The sequence below is a fragment of the Trichoderma harzianum genome (genome assembly GCF_003025095.1).
Source record: "Trichoderma harzianum CBS 226.95 unplaced genomic scaffold M431scaffold_5, whole genome shotgun sequence".
In the NCBI taxonomy this organism is placed as follows: Eukaryota; Fungi; Ascomycota; class Sordariomycetes; order Hypocreales; family Hypocreaceae; genus Trichoderma; species Trichoderma harzianum.
In genome coordinates this window covers 2,599,928-2,622,362 of record NW_020209253.1, presented here as the reverse complement: position 1 = coordinate 2,622,362, position 22,435 = coordinate 2,599,928, and the positions used below count along the sequence as shown (strand labels likewise).

The 22,435-nt window shown below is 49.9% G+C and overlaps 6 protein-coding genes and 1 non-coding gene across 7 annotated transcripts; 3 read left to right on the top strand and 4 right to left on the bottom strand.

The window, feature by feature from the left end:
- Positions 1-74: 74 nt before the first annotated feature.
- Positions 75-3,511, top strand: M431DRAFT_481612 (hypothetical protein; the record flags this gene model as incomplete). The annotated part of the gene is made up of 5 exons (XM_024915972.1): positions 75-330; positions 384-1,032; positions 1,120-1,538; positions 1,559-2,865; positions 3,161-3,511. The coding sequence occupies 5 exons, from the start codon at positions 75-77 to the stop codon at positions 3,509-3,511; spliced, it is 2,982 nt and encodes a 993-aa protein (XP_024775850.1).
- Positions 3,512-3,747: 236 nt separating this feature from the next.
- On the bottom strand, positions 3,748-6,080 carry M431DRAFT_507821 (hypothetical protein). Its single transcript, XM_024919019.1, has 5 exons — positions 5,965-6,080; positions 5,303-5,877; positions 4,260-5,238; positions 3,963-4,193; positions 3,748-3,901 (listed from the first exon to the last, which is right to left on the bottom strand). The coding sequence occupies exons 2-5, from the start codon at positions 5,661-5,663 to the stop codon at positions 3,844-3,846; spliced, it is 1,629 nt and encodes a 542-aa protein (XP_024775849.1). The 5' UTR covers positions 5,664-5,877; positions 5,965-6,080; the 3' UTR covers positions 3,748-3,843.
- A 1,969-nt stretch (positions 6,081-8,049) lies between these two features.
- Positions 8,050-11,845, bottom strand: M431DRAFT_5060 (hypothetical protein; the record flags this gene model as incomplete). The annotated part of the gene is made up of 5 exons (XM_024918736.1): positions 8,050-8,270; positions 8,330-8,623; positions 8,687-10,392; positions 10,460-11,182; positions 11,241-11,845. The coding sequence occupies 5 exons, from the start codon at positions 11,843-11,845 to the stop codon at positions 8,050-8,052; spliced, it is 3,549 nt and encodes a 1,182-aa protein (XP_024775848.1).
- A 1,330-nt stretch (positions 11,846-13,175) lies between these two features.
- M431DRAFT_494603 (hypothetical protein) lies at positions 13,176-14,081 on the bottom strand (the record flags this gene model as incomplete). The annotated part of the gene is made up of 1 exon (XM_024917268.1): positions 13,176-14,081. The coding sequence occupies one exon, from the start codon at positions 14,079-14,081 to the stop codon at positions 13,176-13,178; it is 906 nt and encodes a 301-aa protein (XP_024775847.1).
- Positions 14,082-14,385: 304 nt separating this feature from the next.
- Positions 14,386-14,465, top strand: M431DRAFT_t80. The gene has a single exon. It is a non-coding gene; the product is annotated as a tRNA-Gly (tRNA).
- A 1,019-nt stretch (positions 14,466-15,484) lies between these two features.
- M431DRAFT_5058 (hypothetical protein) lies at positions 15,485-16,855 on the bottom strand (the record flags this gene model as incomplete). The annotated part of the gene is made up of 2 exons (XM_024918696.1): positions 15,485-16,331; positions 16,422-16,855. 2 exons carry the CDS (start codon positions 16,853-16,855, stop codon positions 15,485-15,487), a joined length of 1,281 nt encoding a protein of 426 aa, XP_024775846.1.
- A 623-nt stretch (positions 16,856-17,478) lies between these two features.
- On the top strand, positions 17,479-21,123 carry M431DRAFT_82345 (hypothetical protein; the record flags this gene model as incomplete). The annotated part of the gene is made up of 5 exons (XM_024923157.1): positions 17,479-18,762; positions 18,851-19,741; positions 19,801-19,873; positions 19,932-20,667; positions 20,751-21,123. 5 exons carry the CDS (start codon positions 17,479-17,481, stop codon positions 21,121-21,123), a joined length of 3,357 nt encoding a protein of 1,118 aa, XP_024775845.1.
- Between the last annotated feature and the right edge of the window lie 1,312 nt (positions 21,124-22,435).

The window sequence follows — 22,435 nt, the reverse complement described above, 5'->3', positions numbered from 1 at the left end:
CCTCAACATTCGACATCATCGACATTTGCTAGATAAAATTCACAAACGTATTCTAGTGTTGGATCTTAAGCGCAATGGAGCCCAAAATTGCGCCGCTCGTAAATCGCTGTCTTGCTTTATTCGAAACATTCAGTGAGTCCTTGTCATCAAGTCAGGCCGAATGTTCCACAACTCGTTCGCATTTGGCCAGATTTAGGCTGTGGGCAGGTAGCTTGGGAGCACATCGGTCGTCTGGAGGTCGGTCACTGGAATATCGTCTTCGTGATTCGTCCTTTGTGCGCAATCACATAATCTCCCTGCTTCAAGAGCTTGTTTCCTCTATTGATGAAGGTAGATCATCTCTATTTAAGCCATGATCTCACATGAAAATTAATTTCTTGCAGGAATTGAGTTGGCGAATACAGAAAGCGACGACAAGAAAGCTTTGGACGATGCAGACTTGGACTTGGAACTATATTTCCAGTCAGATGATGCCGACGAGCAATCTGAAATTACAAACATTCTTGGCGACATCGGGCATATTATCGATTGCTTGCTGAGACTATCAATCACGATCCGAAATCCAGCGCGTCATGACCAATTCAACTCCAGAGCTGGAGCAGATACTGTTTCTTCTTACAGCGAGTGGGACATGAAGCATATACGCGAAAAGTTCGACCGGCTTGATGGTAAACTTGTTGATAGACTAGCTATGGCCATGTCTCGCCGCCGCCAATACATCAAATACCGAGAAGAACACAGCAAGAAACTTGCACATGGGCTGTTGGACGAGCCTGGTGAGGGTGAAAACGCAACAACTATTGCGTCTTCAATTCCGAAAAAGCTAAAAGACGAGGAGAACACTGCAATTTTTACTAAAATGGATGCACTCTTGGACAACATGTCTGAAGTTTCAGGAACATCGTATGCGAATTCGATTGCTGCCAACAATGAGCTACGAGTGCCCAGTATACCAAGAGAGTATATCGACGGGCCATTTTTGTGCCCTATATGCCATACGTTAATAATCATTAACGATAGAAATTCCTGGAAGTATGTGTATTGATCTTCCAAGTTTCCGCCTATTCTGAAAGCACCGAGGTTAACCATTGTGACGTAAATTAGGAAACATGTGTTCAGGGACCTTCAACCCTACGTGTGCTTATTCGACAATTGCTCGTCTCCAAGTCAAGTATATCAGCGTCGTAAAGACTGGGTGGCACATATGAAACAAGAACACTGGGTCTCCTGGTCTTGCTCGTTTGGATGTTCTAAATCGTTTCGTAGCCAGGAAAGCTTTGAGGAACACGTCACAACAATCCATGGGCAAAACTTCGAGTCCATTGACTTACAGGCCGTTCTGAATTTATGCCGCTTTCCAAACGATACAAATACGGTTGGCATATGTCCTTTCTGCTTTGATTACGAGATCAAATCTGACAAAAGCTATCAATCGCACGTCGGTGATAATCTCGAGCGCCTTGCCCTTTTTGTTTTGCCTAAAACGTTATATGATGATGATAGCGACGGCGGCGACGACGATTCTGATATTGAGACGCGTTTAGCAACCATCATCAAGAGTCTCGCGGAGGCGACAGCTGGGAGAACGAGGAACCAGACGAAGGCAACATAGAGAGTACGCACCCGCTGATGGACTATAATATGCAGTTGGAACTACTTGAACAGGCGAATAAAAAGCGCCTCATGAGGGCCCGTCAGGAGCAAAGCGAGATGGAGGGAATCCCTCGAGATGGCCAGCCTAGCGTCCCCGCAGGATTTGATGGACAGCCGTTCCCAGATACCTCGCCCCAGGCAAGGAGGTCCGGAACCTCTCCCAACCCTGAGGAGCAGATGAATAATTCTAGCATCCCCTCCCATATTCCTGGTGATGACCAGTCCCTCGAGGCCCCCAACGCCATGGATTTCCTGGGCAACCACGTTGAGGTCGACATGGCACCTCATCTTTACAAGGGTGCAGATGAAGGAAACATGGAACAGGCTCAGATGAACAGCATGAATCTGTCCGGCAAGAAGGTTTCTTTTGCCAAAGGCAAGAACATTGCCATGTTTCCATCTACGACCCTCAAATACCGGGAAGACAGTCCAGATTCTCATCCAGATTCTCAGGACTCAGCTATGAGGCACAGCGCCGGCGCCGGCGCCGGCAGCCCTCTGTTGTCCCTCTCATTCCAGCAGGAAACCCTTCCTCCTTCTACGCTGATTGATAGATTCTTCTTTGGTGAAGATGAAGAAGACCTGGATGCAGACATCTCGAGCCCTGGTCGGCTTCCTCCACCGTCGGACACTGGTGATAGTAGCTTGAAGAGATCAACTTCCATAACTCCCGCCAGTCCTAAGGGTGAGCATCCTGGTGATTCACAGCGACCTGAAAGTCACCAGGAACAATTCGAAAGCTCTGAACAAATTCGCACAACAGGAGAAGAAGATCATAGTCGACCCAGCACCCGCCAAAGTGAGCGCTTTGTGGAGGAGGAATTCTCCACTTTCGCGGGGGTTGATGAGGATTTCTTTAAGCCATCATTACTACAGCGACATATGGCTGAGACAGACTCACTGAGAGACCAAGCCAGGGGAGTAGGCGTCAACAACGTTCGCCAGAGATATGGTAGTCTGTCAACTTTTCACGGCGAGGGTCCCATAGAAACAAGCCCTATATCTGCGCTTCGTGCCGTCGAGCTGCCCGGCTCAGATACCATTGTACCTCGTCCACACGATCACAGTGAGTATGAGGACGCTACCGAGGAATCAAAACGGCTTGAAGAGCATCTTGGGGAGCATTTTAAGGAGGAAGTCCAAGAAGTCCCCATGTACGGTGACTCAATTAAGCCACCATATGGCATACCAGAATTCAAAAAGCGACGAGGCGTAAGCTTACAGCTAATCTTGTATAAATAAGCCCCGCTAATAGAGTAACAGAGCGCTGCCCCTCCTGGACGATGCCACAGCTGCAACCGCATCGACACTCCACAATGGAGACGGGGTCCTGATGGTGACAGGACTTTATGCAATGACTGTGGTCTCCATTACGCCAAGATGGAGCGCAAACGCCAGCTAGAAGCAAGATGACTAGGTCCCAAGCCTGAGGAGAGAAGCTAGAGCGTGGCCAACCTGAGCCTCACCACCCTGCTTTACACTTTTCAAACTCCCTAGTCCTTTGGAGAAAGATGCCGCCGACGCTGCCGAGAAGATGCGACGGCTTGAAGGGGAGTTCCGCGATGAGGCTGAGCTTCGTGATTTACAGAAACAGCTTGATGCTATTAAGGAGCGCGAGTCCAACGCCGAGATTGAGAGGCGCGTATCGAATAAATTCGCGCTTAGACGCTTTATGGAGGAGGAGGATGCTGCTGAAGCTGCCGAGAGAAAAAGACGGCTTGAAAGGGATTCTAGTGGAGATGAGGAGCGTCGCATGAGGCGCCTATTAGAGGAATTCGAACGTACATTCGGCAAGCAGGAAGAGGAAGCTGCCGAAGAGAAGCACCGGCACGAGAAAGAGTATCGTGACGAGATGTAGCCAAGTCGAGATCGGTTCTTCTCACCGCTCCCTCACTCTTATCGACATTGCTGAGCGTGAGTACCGGGTACATTTCCGTCCTCAACAACATGGAGAGAAGGGTGCGAGATGGAGAGATACCAGTGGACGTCACGGGTACCAAGAAAGAAGATATAGCTTGAATAGAAGACATGCTGAGTAAGACGAAGAGAAAAGGAGATGGAGAATCAGAGAGAATGCGAAGCGTTTTGTACAGACAAATAAGATATGATTGGAATAAATAAACGCTTTTAATTAGACTTATTTCATACTATCGTTACACTTAATAAAACATGTCACACCCAACCTAACAATTACAGCTTAGATGCCGGCGAAGGAGAACCAGGCTTTGTAATCTCATCATAAAGAAGTCTATCCCAAAAAGTCAGTCACCAAAGTAACAAATCCAGTGATAATCAGGAAGGAAACTCACGTCGTCAGGAAATCAGCATAATCTTCACCAGTGACCTGTGTAGAAAAGTACTGGGCAGCGAGATGGAACTTGTTGCCCTGAGGAGCCTTTGCGGCAAGCCCCTCGGTGCACTCCTTGAGGAGCTTGAGGGCGTAGGCCTTGTCGACGCGCTTGCCCTCGGCGGTTGAGACGCCGTGCTTGACCCATTGCCAGAGCTGGCTTCGGGAGACTTCAGCCGTGGCGGCATCCTCCCTATTTTTGAACTATTAGCAATCATGTTTCATGGATTGGTATGATGCGGGTTTGTATATGACTTACATGAGGTAGTTGATGGGGACGCAGCCAACTCCTCGGATCCAGGCCTCCATGTAGCCCAGACCAATGTTGAGGTTCTTCTTGATGCCCTCCTCGGTGATGCTTCCGGGAACGTTCATGTTGAGCAAGTCGTTCTGGCTAATCTTGACGTCCTCGCGGCGGACGAACAGCTGGTTAGGAGTAGGCATGTACTTGTTGAAGATTTCGGTGGCGATGCTGGCGAGAGCAGGGTGAGCGACCCATGTGCCGTCATGGCCGGCACGGACCTCGCGCAGCTTGTCGGCGCGGACGTTCTCCATAGCCTTGTCATTCGCCTCCTTGTCGTCCTTGATGGGGATCTGGGCGGCCATGCCACCCATGGCGTGGACACCGCGCTTGTGGCAGGTTTGAATGAGGAGCTTGACGTAGGCGTCCATGAAGGGAACAGTCATTGTAACGGCAGATCGGTCGGGGAGCACAAAGTTGGGGTTGTTGCGGAACTTCTTGATAGTGCTGAAGATGTAATCCCAGCGACCGCAGTTGAGACCAGAGCTGTGCTCACGGAGCTCATAGATGATCTCGTCCATCTCAAAGGCAGCAAGAATGGTCTCAATCAAGACAGTGCCTCGGATGGTGCCACGAGGAATGGCAATGTAGTCCTGGGCCAGGTTGAATGCGTCGTTCCACAGACGAGCCTCGAGGTGGCTCTCCATCTTCGGCAGGTAAAAGTACGGTCCGAAGCCCTGCTTCGTTGCCTCGACGGCGTTGTGGAAGAAGTACAGACCAAAGTCGAAGAGACTGCCGGAGATGGGCTCGCCATCAACGAGGAAGTGCTTCTCCTCAAGGTGCCAGCCTCGGGGACGGACAATCAGGGTGGGGAGCTTGCGGTCAGTTCGGAGCTTGTATTCTTTGGCACCCTGCTTGAAGTCAACCTGGCGGCGGACAGCGTCGTACAGGTTGACCTGGCCATTGATCATGTTGTCCCATGTAGGGGCACTGGAGTCTGTAGTTTTGCCATCAACGTTAGCTATTAACGTCACTCAATTACCTCTGGATGAGAATCTCACCTTCAAAATCAGCCATATACGTCCAGACATCAGAGTTCAGAGCATTGACGACCATCTTTCGGTCAGTCGGGCCCGTGATTTCAACGCGTCGGTCAACCAGACCAGGCGCGGGCGCTGCTCCCTTCCATGTGGCATTCTCGCGGATGTGCTTGGTCTCGGGCAGGAAATCAGGAAGAACGCCGCGATCCAGCTCAGCCTGGCGGATCTTTCGGCGCTCAAGCAGGTTCTTGCGGGTGGCGTTGAAGGAGCGATGTAGGAGAGCAAGGAAGGCCAGGGCAGGGGGTGTGAGGATCTTGCGCTGAGAGTCGTCAATCTTGCCGAGGAGGGTGACTCCTTGGAGGATGCTTTCTGTGGAAGCCATTGTGAAGGTTGTGGAGAGAGAAATTGGGTTGAGAATGGAGATGCCGGGTTGGATTGGTTATGTGGTGATATGGGTGAGGTTGGCAGGAGAAGGATGCCAAGAGGGTGTTTGATGAGAGGATGATGAGAGAAAGATGCTTTGTTTGAGGATAAGCTCAGAGAAAAAGGCCAATAATGAGTTCAATGGCGGGCAATGGGTTTAATGCATAGGCAAACTTTCACGTGTCAGTGACGGTTGTTCGCGGCAAGCTCCAAACTTTCCGGAATTGGGGTTGGACAGCTTGTGATCAGTGGTGGCTTACAAGATAATTCGAAGATGCTCTGGTCTGTGAGTGATGGGATTCACACGTCACGAAGAGGGAATTGGATCATAAAATGAAGAATCAAGATAAGAAACGAAAAGAAGGGGGGAAAACACAGCGAACCATGGCTGATATAGCTTTATCGAAAAAAGGTTTCTGCCAATGCCCCGTGTATGAGGTATGACGCATCCAGGCCGCCATGTCGGCAGAAAGATTAGCCTCTGCTTGCTCTATCAACTTGCATCGGCACTACAGATTTCGAGACTAGGATCAATAGAGGGACCTCCTACTAGGTAAGCTCAGAAGGCAAAAGGCCCAACCCCGTTTGCCCATTCTCGTTTCTTGCTCCATTCACCCTTTTGCCATTGAAACTTGCTGGGCCGTCAGCCGGTTTCTGGGGCACTTCGGCACCTGTCGGTCTGGCTTGGGGCCTCGGGTGGACGGAATGGGCCTTTGTACCGGGTACCTGGAGGGCGGGGGGAAGCCTCTTGCGCTAAAGCATGTGCTCAGACGCCGCAGCGCCAGTTTTGCGTGCTGAGAGCAGCCCGAGAGACGCTGCGGGGTAACCACCGACAAGTACCGAGTACAATGTCCGGCCGGACGCCAGCAGAACAGACGGCACTTTTGGATCCATTTGATGCCGTCGAGTTAGCCATGTGGGAAGCTTTATCGATAGCCACGGCACTATGTAAAGGCAAGCTTTCTCCGTGCGAAGATTGGCAGAGCTGATTCATTTTTGCCGAGGGACTGAGACTACGGCCAAGTTCACAAGATGCTGTTACGCCCCAAGCTGGTCCATATCCGGAACTACGGTATTAGAGCATCGTTGGATCCCAATGACGCATTGCCGTAGATAAACATCATCACATCTATCACTCTCAATGGATATTTGCTTCATACTACTAGGTAGCTATACTAATACAGTTGAGAGTACATATATATTTCATTCACCCGTCATCCCACAATTAACCATCCCCCTCGGTAACACAACCATTCATTCACTCACTCTTCTTCAACCCGGGTGGCAAAAAAAGCACCCTTTCAATCTTCCCATCAGCCCATGGCTTCCTAGCCCGGTCTTCTACCCCAAAATCCCAAGGGATAAAACGTTCTTGTTGTACCCTCCCCATACCTACCGAGCAGCAGCCGAGGCTTCCCCAATTCTCCAACAGCCGCATTCAGCAACCCCGAGACTTTCCGAACTCTGCTTGCTCCAGATTTGTACTCCGTAACTATCATCGATATAATCTCACTACTAGTATGTCTTGTTCGTTGTGGGTCTGAATCGTATCTCGAGGTCATCAAATTTCCAGCTGCAGCACACTACTGGAGTAGCAATGTTGCTCTACAAGCGTTTAGCACCTGCAGTACTAGCCGCGCCAGGTACCCGATACCAAGCTACCGGCTTCTCCCGCTTATTCTTTCATCCGACCAACTTCATCCTCACCTCATGACAAGATTGAATCGTCTCATGATATTTAACTCTAACAAATGAAATACAGTCCAGCTATGGGAAGCAATGCTCATGTCACCTAATTACAACTGATTCGACTCACCAGCCCCTGTAGCTCTCACACGGCCCCCATTAGCTGCCTCTGTTGGCTTTCTGCGTGCCACTCAAGTCGATCAACATCAACCCTGCTTCCATTATTTCAGCCCTCAATATCAAGTCCTGTACAATGAAATAAAGCCAACGGTAGTGCTGCACAGCATATGACAGCCCTTCGATCCAACAGCATTAAAAGTATCGTCAACCTAGCATTGTTGTTCACCCACTGCCTTCACAAAATAAACCGACCCCCATTGGAAGAATCGTTGTTGTTCTCCATTCCGAAATGTTGATTAAAAAGAAGAGAAAATTAGCTTCAACCACGTTGAAATTTTGTCGCAAAGCGTAGCTCGAGTCCATTGAGATCCCATTTTGGTCCACAGCCACGGTGTGTCGGAAGGGCTCCCTTGCTGTCGCCGCCATATATTCAGTCGTCTTCGAAACAGTTAATCAGGTCTGTCCCAGTGATACATCCCAAGCACCCAGGTAAAAAAGAAACAGAAAAGAAAAGCAGTAAAGCAGTAAAGCGCCGTGCATCACGAGTTTAGAGTCTTGATCATCATCTTTTGCTTGCTTGGGTCCTTAACCACGAGATTGCGATCGGTAAACACAATCCTCATCGTATCCACAACTTTGTGGAAGCTGCTTGCAGCACCACGCTCTTGGGTGAAGCGGATGATACTAAGCTGTTGCTTCTTACCATGCTCAATCACCGTCATCACCTCTGCGGCGAATGCAACTGGTTTGAGGTTCAAGCCTGTGATTTTCATTAGCTGCCATCTAAGGACATGGACGTTAGCACATTTGGCAACTCACAGTTCTCAGCTCCGACTCGCGCAAAGACAATGTTGCGTTCCTTATCCACTTGTATATCCATTATTCCGTATTTGCGCCATTTCCGCAGCAATGTCGACACTTCCTGTCGCGTGCGTTTGCGTGACAAGTTCATACAGATGTAGCTCGTTGCAGGTTTGACGCGGAATAGCCTAGTAAGCCAATTCTGCTTCACTTCAATATTGCGGCTGCTGCCGCCAGATGATGACTTCTGCAATCCTTGCACTTTCTTATCGGCCTTGTCAGTAGCCGTTTCCTGATGCTGACTTGTGTCATCTATAGAGGGTTCCATATGGTTAGTTGAGAGCTTTCCAATAGCTGAGGTGTTGTCATTCTTACCTCCGTTAATCATCGTTGAATCTCTATGCCGATTGCTCTTCCAAAACGGGAAGCTAAAGTTCCTCTTCTTAGTCGAAGCGGCGGTAGTAGAGGTTGAGCTGGACTGGCGAGTCTCGCAAGAGACGGTTCGCTGCTTGTCATCCTTTGATTCTACCAATGTCTCACCGTCTGCGTCAATCTTAGACGACCGCTTGAACCACGACCTCTTCTTCTTTACGGGGCTAGAAATGCCAGGCTGCGAGGTATCCTGCGCGTATTGCTCATAGTTTCTCACCATATCTTCTTTCTGTTCTCCCTGGTGTTGCAGTGGCTGTCCAAGGCCCTCTTTTGTTGACTTCTTTCGCACGTTGAGTGGCTCCGGAATCTTGACAGGGCTCAACGCGGATGGAGAAGCTACTACCCTGATTGAGGTTTCGACTTGGTTCAGATATTCGACACCACTCATGGGACGGCTCGCCTTCTTTGGTGGCGTATACGGGGGGGCCGACACAATCCTTGGTTTGTCCACATTGACAGTGCTGACACCTGGATTCTCATTAATGCATGGTAGAGTACCTGTTCGTCGATTTGCCTGGCCATAAGCAGGGGCCGATACAATTCGGCGATCTGGCTGGTTAGAAAATAGCAGTGGAAAAGCGAGTCGGTTAATCTCATCCACAAGGGTGTCATTGTCGGCAGCTCTTGAGGCTGGTCGAGAATTGACCGCAGTAGTCTGTTGACTCATGAAGCCACTTTCAGATGGAATTGGCGGCAGGGGGCGGCTGCTCCAGGACTTGCTGGAGAACTCTGTAGGTGCAGTCGCCTCTGACGGAGTATCGATTGTAAAAGAAAGAGGCGTCGATTCACGCTGCTTCCTCTGCACATCCACCACTGATTCTGAAAAAGAGTCATCTTGGATGAGGGAGCTCCCAAATGCGTCATCACAGTCCTTGGCAATGTTATTGCTAAAATGACGCAGCTCTTCGTTAAAAAGAATCGAGGCGTCCTTGGAGACGGGACCGCCTTTAGCTTTGGGATAGGTACCATCCGGTAACTGAGGCATATCCGGCGTTGGAGACCGAGGTCTTAAGGGGACCTGATGTTTTGGGATCCCACTCGTGGTGGTCATCGAGTCTGTTCGCGAGGGGTGAGGTTCCCGCTGCACCTGCGCTGCAGAGGCCGATCGCTTGCGCATGTGTGAAAAATCGACACCTCGCTTGTGTCGTAGGCCAGAGCCATGCGTCTGTGGTGTGCCTTGACGAGTACTGCGCAGGGAACCCATGGATCCTCTTGACGACTGGGAGCGACCCGTATGCACTCGCATAGAACTGGCTCGTCCGCGGCGAGTGGAGTTTGATCCGCTACGCTTTCTAGTCGACTGTGATGCTTGCAGCATCTCGCCGTCCCGATGGACAGTGATTCTCGCATGACTGGCTTGCGAGCCGCAAGCCTTCAGCATTCGACTGCCTCTATAGGGGTCGTAACTCTGGACGGTCCCGTCCTCGGTTTCTGCTGTTGTGGAGATGACTGTAAATCGAGAGATGGATCTACCGTGGCCGTTGGCTCTGGGCTGAGAGAATTCGCATGTCGAAACGCGCTTCTTCCAGGAATTTGGCTTGAGATGATGATAGTCGCTCATGGAATGAGACAGCTCCGGCTTAAAATCCTCTAATTGCTGCTCGCGGTAGTTGTAAAGAAGCCAGTAAAATGCCTTTTGATCATTTGGCCTAGATTCATTCACGGTGAGCACAATTCATTACAAAGAGAGCATTGCTAAGTTGGTCAGTCACTTACTCTTTAGAGCCCAGCTCTCTCTCCAATTTGTCATCGCTAGACATGTGCCACAGGGAGCGCAGCTGTCGAAGCAGCTGAGGATCAATCTGGTGCGGCGGAATTGGAGCATACTGAAATCCCTTCCGCGTGTCTGGAGGCTGGCCAGTGTCCTGGCCAAAATCGTCTAGGTAGTTGTACTTTTGAATCAGAAGGTGCTGCCAAATCTTCTTCATTGTGATACGATGATCGGGATTGACTTGGAGCATGCGATCGATGAGGTCCTCAGCTTCGGGGCTCAGGAACTCAGGCATGGTGTATTGCCCTTTTTTAGTCTTGTTCATCATGACACGCAAATCAGGATCATCAAAAGGCAGAGTTGCGGACAGCATGGCGTAGAGAATCACGCCCATGCTCCAGATATCAGCCTTATCTCCACGATATTGTCTATTCTTGAGAAGCTCGGGAGCCGCATAGTGTGGACTGCCACAAGCCGTTGCCAGTCGATGAGTATTTGACTGGTGAAGAGCCGCCATGCCAAAGTCGGCGATTTTTATCTGGAGATCGGCGGTGATCAAGATGTTTTCGGGCTTCAAGTCGCGGTGGCACACGTTGAAGGAGTGGCAATAGGCAATGGCACTGATCATCTGTCGAAAAAAGTAGACGGCCACTTCCTCGGACAGCCTTCCTTTTGTGTTGATAAAAGTAAAAAGATCGCCTTGGTCAATGTATTCAAGAATGAGATAACTGGCGGAATACAGGTCAGTGATTGCATCAAATCATGGGCAAGAGAAAGGCAACAAACATTTCAGAGCGATTCTCCCATATATCATAGAGCTTCATGATATTGGGATGTTCAATAAGCTTAAGGATGGCAACTTCGCGTTCAATCGACACGGGAACTCGCATTTCGCCATTGACCTCGGGGAGGCTCGAATCCCACTTGCTAAGAGCAGCCAGGCTGCTATCTTGAACAAGATACGCCATCCGACGGTTGACAATCTTGACAGCGGCGAGCTGCTTGGTGATGTTGTGGCGACAGAGCCGAACACGAGCTGACGAACCTTTTCCCAAAGTCTTTCCTAGTTGCCATGGTCCAATGTGCGTCTTGTAGTTCCTCCTGCTTTGACTGCTGGAGGTGGAGGCGTAGGATGCTTGGGAGAGACGCTTCGCAGCCTCTACAGATTGCTGCGGCTTCTGCACAGCAGGAGCATAGGCGTTGTAAGCCACTGCCTGGCCGCGTGAATCAGGCCGCATGTTCTGATGCGAATGGTAGCTATTGTTTTGAGTAGCACCAGATTGGCTGTATCGTGCCTTTTGGCTCTGGTGATTTTGAGCAGGCACAGGAACATTGAGGCGATTCGTGGTCTCGGCGAGAGGCGCACGAGTTTTTGGGGTGTATTCGACCATGGTGATCGCGGCGAGTTGCAGAAAAATTAGCACATAATATTCGAAATCAGCCTGCAGAAGAGTTGGTTGGGATACGACTGTGAAGCGGCAAGATGCTGATGATTGGTAGGAGAATTGAATTGGTAACTGACGAGGCCTAATGCAATATGCGTAAAGGGGAGAAAGACAACGGGATGCTGTAAAGAGATTGGATGAGGAAATCACGAGAAGGAATAATCCTGCAGAGAAGCATCGAGACTGGAGGGGGCAAAGTTTTGGCAGGCGACGTGCTTGGAGAAGGGGGCAAAAGGCAAAAAGGTCTGGTCGGTTACGAGGAGGGGAACATGGAAGGCATGCCAGCTGGTGAGACGCAGCTGTCCAGAGACAAGGAATGCAGCGTCGACCTCTGCCAGTGGCGGCCTTTCAGTGAGTGCAGAGCAGCTGGCGAGCAGCCACAGGGGAGACCACAGGGGAGAGGGAGCGGGCCAGCACTGGAATTTGGGTCAAAACAGGTGCGCATCATTCCTTGGTCGGGAGGTTAAGTCGAGTTGTTTGGTGGTGCGGTGCGCGTGTACTCGGCAGTCTAAGCGGAGGACTTGTCGCGATGCATTCCAAGTGTGGTTGGAATTCATCCCCACGAAGGTGCGATGTCACAATCACCCTACTATCTCAGATACGAGTCAAGGTAGATACTGAGACACGCAGACACACGACGCAGGTAATTCTTGTGTCCAATGACATTACAGGATTCTGAGGACTAACTGTAGAGTCTCGGCCTATCGCTTTGCGTGGGCACATTGACATTTGATATTGACGCAGATTGTAAGCCCCACCTTTGCGATGAAAGAACATAATTTGGCCAAACACGCTGCGAAGGATGCTTAGGCGCATACAAATAAATACCTACCTACATAAATACATTATGTCTATAATTAATCTCTTGTATTATTTGCCCAATTTTAAACTGACTGCGCATTACAATATTTGATGAAACAAAGTCCATGCTATTCCAAAGCCACCTCACAGCAAGCCTGAGCAGAACGCGAAAGGTTGGCAGATATCTAGAGGGAGTAACTGCACATGCTCTACGGCATTATCGCTGTCAGTAATATCTCCAACATAAATCTATTCTATCATATATCAATAACACGATCTAAAAGCATTGCAATTCTAATCCCAACAGCAAAAACAATGCATGCTGGAGCGACAAGTCGAATACACAGAGAAACAACATCCCAAGCAAGGGATGAGGTTGAAACATGAGTAAGCGTGCCCCACGCAAACGAACCACCAACACTTGGTCGAGGATCAGCCCCTCCTGTCCAAGATAGGAAAAATGCCAGTGCCGGTGCTAAAAGCCATCTCTCCACTCAACTCCCATGACCCTGGTCTTGAGCAGATCCTCCTTGAGAATCTTCTCTTTTTGCTGTTCCAGCTCTTCCATGTCCCATGTGGCCAACACAAACCGACCCATGAGGAAATTGGATCGATCCGTGCTCAGGTAGACGGCAGTGGCCCCGGACAGCTCTGCCTTGTCCGTCATCCTGCCGATGATGGCTTCAGGGACGACGGTGTTCTTGATGAGGTCGGTGAGGACGCCTCCAGGGTGCATAACCACGCAGCGAATATCGTTGCCCGCGGCTTGCTGCTCTCGATCAATGTATTCGGTAAATGTGTTCATTGCGACTTTGGAAGCAGCATAGGATGATCTTCCATAAACATAGCGCCACGATGCAATCGAGCCCACGTTGATGATTCTGGCCTTTGTCTTACCCGCCTCCTTGAGAGCGCCGAGATACGCCGTAGTAATCATGTACATGCCTCGGATATTGTTGTCAATGTCGCCCAGCCACCAATCAGGATTAGACTCGTCAATGGCAGCGGTGGATAGCGACACTGCCGCGCTGTGAACTAAGATATCGGGAACCTCTGGTAGGCTATCCATGAGATTTTTGACCGACACTTTATCCGCAACGTCGGTACCGCCTCGAGCAAGAACCTTGCAAGAGGGAGCAAGAAGTTCAATTGACGTCTTTGTCTCCTCTAGTGGTTCTGATCGTCGACCAGCGATAATGACAGAAGAAGCCCCAGCGATGGCGAACTGTTCAGCAATGGCCTTTCCTATGCCAGTACCAGCACCCGTGACCAGCACGAGCTTGCCCTGAGCAACCCCTTTGAGATTTGCCCGAGGGTCAATGAACGGATAGGCATCCGAGTGTCGTGGTCGTCCCACGGCGAAATCTTGAGGGTAGTCCATTGGATAGGGGGTGAGACGATTAGTCTCCGTGAATAGAACAAAGTAAACGACAAAAGAGACTTGAGAAAGGAAAGGAAAGAAGAGGGAATTAGAAGCGGGAATCCTTACATTATGGAGAAAATATGAGTCCCACGCGCAACTCCGAATGTCTCCATCAAGCACTTTAGCGCTGACAATGTCATATATCATTCTCAAAACGAAGCTACCATGATTGCATGATGAGTTTCCATGACCGGTGTTGTCATATAAGTGCTTATTCCGGTACCGGAACATATCCAGTACAGCACAGCTGTCATAGGGATAAGCGTAATTGGTTTAGTGGTAAAATTCTCCGTTGCCATCCGCAACGTCGGGGAGCCCTGGGTTCGATTCCCAGATTACGCATCAATTCTCTTTTTGCCCCTTTGGCATTGTGTCTATTTGTTTTGTGCATCACACCTTTGAAACGCCACAAACAGACAGGTGTGGGCATATGTTGGCTTTTTTTTGTGTTAAGGTGGTATGTGCTTTGTTTGGCAGTTGGTACCATCATAGCGCGCAGCGGATATTAAGCTCCAGGGCTATCAAAGCTTGTCCATCAGATATAGTTCCCCCACGTTTTGCAATTATGAATACGCCAATATCTTTTTAGTTGAAAAAATAGGTAGAGATAGCGACGATAATTACCCTCTCGCTTTATAAAATTCTCCAGGCCTATGGCATCGTCATCCATCGTTGTATACCCAATAAATGCTCGAGCGAACTTATCCGTACACAGCTTCTCATAGTGTTGCACAGGTAATTCATCTGCCAGTTCCGATGCTTAGGACACCGCGTAGTACATGTGAAGCATGTGTGCTGATGGTCTTGTATTGAGGTAAGGAGTACACTAGTTCCATGGCACGCCTGTTGACGCGGAGAAAGTTCGTGAGAGTGCGCAGATCCAGTCCATGTAGAATGACCTGCAGGAGCTCGGGAGGTAGAGTGTCGAGGATACCAACACTGCATGTGGGCGGTAGGCGCGGGCATTCTATGTCGGGCGGAGAGCTGGGAGTGGGGAGGCTACCGTCGAGAGTATGATCGTTGAGATCAAGAAGATCAAGACGGGGTTACGTTGAATCTTGTAGTCGGCGGACTGTTGTTTGCTCGTCCATTATGAGGGCGCGGGAAAAAATACAAAGGTGCTCCTCACTCCAGGTCGTGGAGAGTAGAAAGATGCTCGCAAGGAAACAAGGTGAAAGTTGGCGAAGAAAACGACAAAGCGCGACAAATCCGTATTTGAACAACTATTCATGACTCCATAAAGCTTAAAGCGACCTAGTATTAATTGCCGTTCATTTCCTTCAAAGTCAAGTGTTGAAGAGAACTACCTGTACGGTTATGTCATCCCGTACACGCCGGGAGGATGGAGGACTAAAGGCCAATCATCCTGCTATCAACTCATGATGGTTTCCACCGAGGGCATTGCGCACCAGGTGCACAGCGACGTTGTCATCTTGAATCGTTGTTCTCCCCTCTACAAACTTCCAGCTCACTCCTTGCCAGAACTGGCCAAAGTCAAACGGCCCATATGTCGGCTCTGGCAGTATGTTGCTTCTCTTCCCAGCTGTAGGCGATTCCACCCATTTCCCCACCAGGTCGTGCTGGTTGGAGAGGGTATACCACAAGCCGTCCGATGCCAAGATTAAGAAGGAGGGTTTGCTGGGGTCGATCTTAGTAGTTGTTACTACCGGCTCAGCTGTCAGGTATGGTGGTGTTTGGAAGTCTTCCGTTGGCGTTAGAGGTGCTGTACCATAGAACCTCTGCACAAAGTTCTGTTGTAATTCCAAGGGCCACTTCCACCGAGCATCGCCAAAGGCCCGCGATACCATCATTCCGAGCACCCGCCCACCTTTGATTATGTTGTCTTCGCCAGGGTGCTCCTTGCTAAGCCTGGCCACCTCTTCTTGATTGTCGCCTGTTTGATCCACTGATAGGGGTATTGCTTCCCATTTGTCATTACTCTTCTGGCCAAGCACTGCTCTCGAATCGCCAGTACACGCCACATGCAAATTACTTGTGACGGGATCGTAGACGGACAGCAGCGCGCAGGAGCCAGCATAGGCGACAGCTAATTTCTTCAGCTTATCTTGTAGCGGTTCTTCGCTTTGCGATGCATCCGCGGCCGTCTTGATGATGGAATCGTCGAGGTTCACAAATGCCTTTTGGATAGCATGTTGAATCGCCTCGTCGGGCACGGGTTTCGAAGCTGTTGGGATGACCTGGCTTAAGCTGCGCCGCACAAAGAGCAGGAGTTGCTTCGTTAGCAAGTCTGCCGTCTGCCAGCCTGCATGCCCGTCAAAAATACCTCAGGCCATCCACTGCTTGCCGTCATTCCATGGCGAAGGGAATTTCCCGTGGGTGAACCGGTCCTCGCATGGGCCATTGGAAGCCAACTGGGTGCCGTCGTATCTGCTGACGCCGGCCACGCTTCTGACCTGGAAGAAATATGCTGCTTGCGATATGATGCGTGTGACATCGTCTTTGGAGGGGCCGGGCTCAACAACCAAGTGCTCCGCTGGCGGACTCTGAAGACGAGGCACCTGGTCGCGAGTGGAAGACGCCAGTAGCCACCAGAGATATGGTGTGCTGACTGCTGCACTGGTAATCACAATGTATCTCGTCGCCTTGCTGAAAGTCGAGGCCGAAGAGGAACTCTTTGCTGAGGAGAAGCCCCTTGCCTGCGCCTGCAAGATTGGCCGGGGGCCAATGGATTTGCGACCCAGACGCGTCCGAATCACTCGCAATGGCAACATCTTTGTTGTTAGAATACGCCTAAGAGGGCCAAAGTCATGGGGTTAGCCATGCCATGAGCATAGTATCTCCTGTTCCTAAGTGCAGGCATACCTTGGATATTCATCTCAGTCCCACAACACTCCACGAAGATAGCCTTGTTGGTTAGATGAGAAGTGCATCCAAGCTTTCCTCGCGTTTCCTTAGGTGTTAGGTAGTGATAGCTTATGCGGCAACATCTGAAACCTATTAGATTCGCACATGTATTTTAAGAAATCGGCGCAAGTTAACAGGCATGGCTGAGGCTCTGGTTCCAACATTACGCAAGGTACATATCCCATGAAATCTTTGTATTCCACACACATTCGTCAATTCAAAAAGTAGTTGCCTTGATAGATTAGAGCTGGTTTGTGTCTTGGAGAGCAAATCTAACAGCCAAAGGTGCAGTGCTTTGCTGGTACCTTGGCGGAAGAGAGACGCTAAAGAGCTGGCGTTAAGTGGTGGTGGGGTCAAAGACGCGTCCAACCGCGTCGCAAGAAACTCACGGCTGCCTTCTCACCACCAACTTGCATGCAAATAGCAGCACCAGCCGTTTTCACGATAACCTCACGCGGCCGGTCAGCTCCGACGCAGCTCATCAGCAGACATGAGTTCCAGCACCTCACGTCGGCGGCGGCGTGTGGACGATGATGAGGACGACGATGACAGCAGCACTGAAGGCCACGGTTCGCCTTCTGGAGACGAGAGCTCCAAACGACGACGATTGGACTCCGATGACAACGAACAGCCACGGCGAAGCACTGGTCAGCCAGATAATGGCAAGGGAAAGGCCAGGGACGGCGGCAAGGACAGCTTTCAACCAGGCGCCATCGTTAGAGTCGCTGTAGAGAACTTTGTCACCTACGAAAAGGCCGTCTTCTTCCCTGGCCCGAATCTCAACATGGTCATCGGTCCCAACGGCACGGGGAAGAGCTCTTTGGTCTGCGCCATCTGCCTGGGGCTTGGATATAGCCCCAAGCACCTTGGCCGCGCAGGGACAGTCAAGGAATTTGTCAAGCATGGCAAGGACACGGCAACCATCGAGATCGAGCTTTACAAACGGCCCCAAGACCGATCCAACTATGTTATCCGAGTTCAGATTCGCCGTGAACAAAACATCCAAAAATGGTGGCTGAATGGCAAGGAGACGACACACAAGAGGATACAGTCGCTGATGCACGCGCTCAAGATCCAGGTGGACAACCTGTGCCAATTTCTTCCACAGGACAGAGTCGTCGAATTTGCCGCCTGTACCCCGGTGGAATTACTAGGCGAAACTCTGCGAGCCGCTGCTTCCGAGGAAATGCAAACGTGGCATCGACAGCTTCGAGAACTTCATAGGGACAAGAAGGGACTAGTCGAGGCCGTGCACGAGGACACCGAAACCCTGAAGAATCTACAAACTCGCCAACAAGGCTTGCAGGCCGACGTGGATAGAATACGCGAACGAGAGGAAATTCAGGAGCGAGTAAGCAATCTCAAAGGCGCTCTTTCTATCGCCCAATATCAAGAAGCACGCAATAGCCACCTAGCGGCAAAGGAGCGTAAGAAAGAGGCCGAGAACAGACTGAGGCGTCTTGAAAGCGAGAGCGGGCCATCTTTGGAAGCAGTCAACCGGAAGCAGGTCTACGCTCAAGAGACTGAGGCCGCCATTCCGTCAAGGGCAAAGGCCGTTAGGGACACCCAGGTAGCGGCGCAGAGTCTGGCACAAGAAATCAGTGCTGCAGTTGACGACGTCAAAGAGTGGTCGAATAAGATAGGTGCAGAGCGCAAGGGGTTTGATGAGAAAAAGAAAGAGGTTTCAACATCAAAGCAGAGGATCACAAATCTACAGGGAGACTTGAAAAACCGGCCTTCTGACTTCAATGCAGGAGAATGGAATCAAAAGATTGTAAGAGCTTTCTCGTCTTGTCATACCTTTTATAACTTGACTTTCCTTCTCCCGTTCTTAGAACTAACAATTCTGGTTTCTCTCATAGCGAGCCGAGGAGCATAACCTGCGCGAAGTTGAAGCAGATCAGCGTCGACTAGTCGCTGAGACAGAGAGAGTCAAAGGACTTGGAAGGGCGAAGATGGATGAGCTGCAGAAACTCAAGGCAGACTTGGAGTCTCTTGACACACAGGAGGGCCAACAGCTAAGCTTCATGCGGAGACACTTCCCGGAACTGGTTACGGCCTGGGATTGGGTTCAAGAACATCAGGGTGAATTCGAAAAGGAGGTTTTCGGTCCACCCATGCTGTGTTGCTCAGTTAGAGACGAGCGCTACTCCAACTCAGTCCAAGCCTTGCTGCAAAACGACGACTTCCTTTGCTTCACAGCACAGACCAAAAACGACTACAAGAAGCTGACCAACCAGTTGTACCGCGAGATGAGTTTATCTGCCGTTATCAGAACCTGTTTGCAGCCTCTCGCTGCTTTCAGGTCTCCTGTCAATATTGATGAAGCTCAATCGCTGGGTCTGGATGGCTTCGCGCTCAACTATTTGGACGGCCCTGAGCCTGTTCTTGCCATGCTATGTGCTGAAAAGAGATTGCATCAGTCCGGCATCTCGTTGAGAGAGCATACTGATGACGAATATGAGAAACTTGTCCATAACGGCAAAATCAACCAATGGGCAGCCGGAAAGCAGCAGTACATAGTTCGTCGACGAAAAGAGTATGGTCCTAACGCAATGACAACCGTTGCCAAGAGGATCCAGCCGGGAAGATTCTGGACATCTCAGCCTGTAGATTCACAAGAGAAGGTGGAGCTCAACAGGCGACTAACAGAGGTCAGCGGCGAAGCAGAAGTCTTGAAGTCAGAATATAAGGAGCTGAGAGCAAAGAGTGGCCCTCTTGAACAACAAAAAGCCGACATACAGGGTAAAATTGTAAGTCAGCCCACATTTTTAGACTAGATATGAGAACTGCCATGTTAACGTCAGACAAGGAACAACTGAGAACGGAGAAAAACGCGTTGCAGCGAGAGTTCACCAAGTGGCAGTTGATACCACAAAAGATAGGTTCGCAATCCCACGAACCAGCCTACAATGTTGTTCTGTGACCTGCTAACCAAATCAGAATCCGAGGAGCGCCATAGAGAGGCAAACGAGCAGGCCATGAGAGAGGCCCGAGAAAGAATCATCGACCTCGGCTTTGGATGGGACAAGGCAGTGGTAGAAAGAGCCAAACTCGTTCTTCGCCATCAAGAGGCCCTCGGTCACGTTGCAAAGGCCCACGATGATCTCATTGAGGCCAAGATACGACTCATTGAGGCCAAGTCCGACATTGAGGGTCTCAAAGCCCGCAATTCTAGTATAATGGAGAGGCTTGAAGAAGAGCGACTCGTCGTGCAGCAAGCTACCGAAGAAGCTACCCAGGCCAGAGATCTAGGTCGCGGACTGCTTGACAGGGTTCGGGACCTCATCAACGACAACCCCGACAAGAAGGATCTATACAGCTCCTTGGCTGAAAACAGATCACCAGCAGATATAGAGATGGATATCTCTGCTGAGCAGGCGAACCTCGAGCTCATTCACGCAGCCAACCCCAACGTCATTCGGGAGTTTGAGAGGCGTGAGCAGGAGATTGCTAAACTACAGAAGAAGATGGGTACACTAAGTGGCAAACTTGCCGACTTGACTGGACAACTAGATGACCTCATGGGCAAGTGGGAGCCCAAGCTGGATGCCTTGGTGTCCAAGATCAACGATGCGTTTGCCTACAACTTTGAGCAGATAAGCTGTGCTGGCGAGGTTCGTGTCCACAAGAACGAGGACTTTGACCAGTGGGCTTTGGACATTATGGTCAGATTCCGGTACGTCTCCTTCTCCTCTTCTCCCACCTTTTTGCCGCCTCCTTCATACCCGAGAGCAAAGGGCTAACCACGAGAATGTATAGTGAAAACGAATCTCTGCAGCAGCTTAATGCTCATCGCCAATCCGGCGGCGAGCGCGCCGTCTCCACAATCTTCTTCCTCATGGCCCTCCAGTCCATGGCACAGTCCCCCTTCCGCGTCGTCGACGAAATCAACCAGGGAATGGACCCCCGCAACGAGCGCATGGTCCACGAGCGCATGGTGGAGATTGCCTGCCGCGAACACACCAGCCAGTACTTCCTCATCACGCCGAAGCTGCTCACGAATCTGCGGTATGATCCCAAGATGAGGGTGCTCTGCATTGCTAGCGGGGAACACATGCCCAAGGATGGGACGAAGCTTGATTTTGGGAAGTGTTTGAGGATTCAGAAGACGCTTATGGCGGCTGCGGCGTAGGCATTGTGAACCATTCATTGCTTCGTCGTTTTTAACTATTTGGATGGGTTTTTTGCTTTGCTTTGTTTGGCCTGATTTTGGGCGGCAGGGCGTTTGGCGGATTTATATACTCGTAGAATTTACCTGTATAGGGCATATGAAAGGATTGAGTCCCAGCAGCGTTGCATGCATGGGGTTGAAAGCCTTCATCTCAAGCTCGAGTCTTCTCCGGCTTTCTTCACACATATATATCTATCACATCAAGATACCAAATGGAAAACAGTATAATGTGGTTTTAAAAAGAACCAGGCAATTCATCTCTCATCATTTAGTAAAACTAATAAATAAGCCAAACCATGCAAAAAAAAATCACACGAAAAATAACAAACAAAGTGTGTTAAGGCATAAAATCCCCCTTTTTGCATGATTCTTTTTTAAGTGTCCACCTTGAGCGGTACCCCCGACAATAGAAAAAAAGAGGAAATAGGAGGCAGCGATGAAAGGGCAAAAAAGAAAAAAAAAGATCACGCGTATACTTCCACAATTATTGTACAAACCAAAGTGTAAAAGGCGTCTTTGTGTCCCCCCCTTATATTCTTCCCACGTCGACGCAAGTGTGTGTGTAAAAAAAATCAGACAAATAAAAGCAGAAGACAGAGAGAGAGAAAAGCAAAAAAAAAAAGAGTTGATAATAATAATAACCGAAGAAGAAAGAATATGGCGTTCAAAAAACAACGAAAAGATTCACATCCCTCCTGGAGAAGAGAGCAAGCGCATGCGCCGTACGCGACAGGCCGTTATGTGTATCATGTCATAAAAACAAGTAACCAGGCTCATGTTCAAACGAGCCGCGCCTTGAAAGATGGTAAGAACCGATATTAAGGAGAGAATAGGAATTGAAAGATGAGGTGTACTAGTAAACAACAAAGATGTAGGCATATCCGTGACGTGTAGTTGAATCAGCCATTGCGAATGGCGAGTAATAAGCAATAGTCATCAGATTATTGAAAGCGGCGGGGCTACCACGACTCTTTGAAACAGACAGAACCCAACGAGTATCTGAGAGGCATAGAGAGGTGGCAGGATGGTGGGTATATGTCGTCATGCAAACGTAGCAATATCCAAAACATAATATTTTGGTTTAGCCTTGCTTGGGTTCTCCTGCGTCGGAGTGGTTTTCCGTATCAAGTCGCTTTCTCCAATCCGCAAGGTTGCCACTCATGCCCATGCCGATAGGGGTGTCGTCCTCTTTCTTAGAGGCGTTGGCGGACTCAAAATCGAAGTTAGTGCTCAGACGGTAATTCTTGTTTGTCGTCTCCCAGTGGTTTCGAAG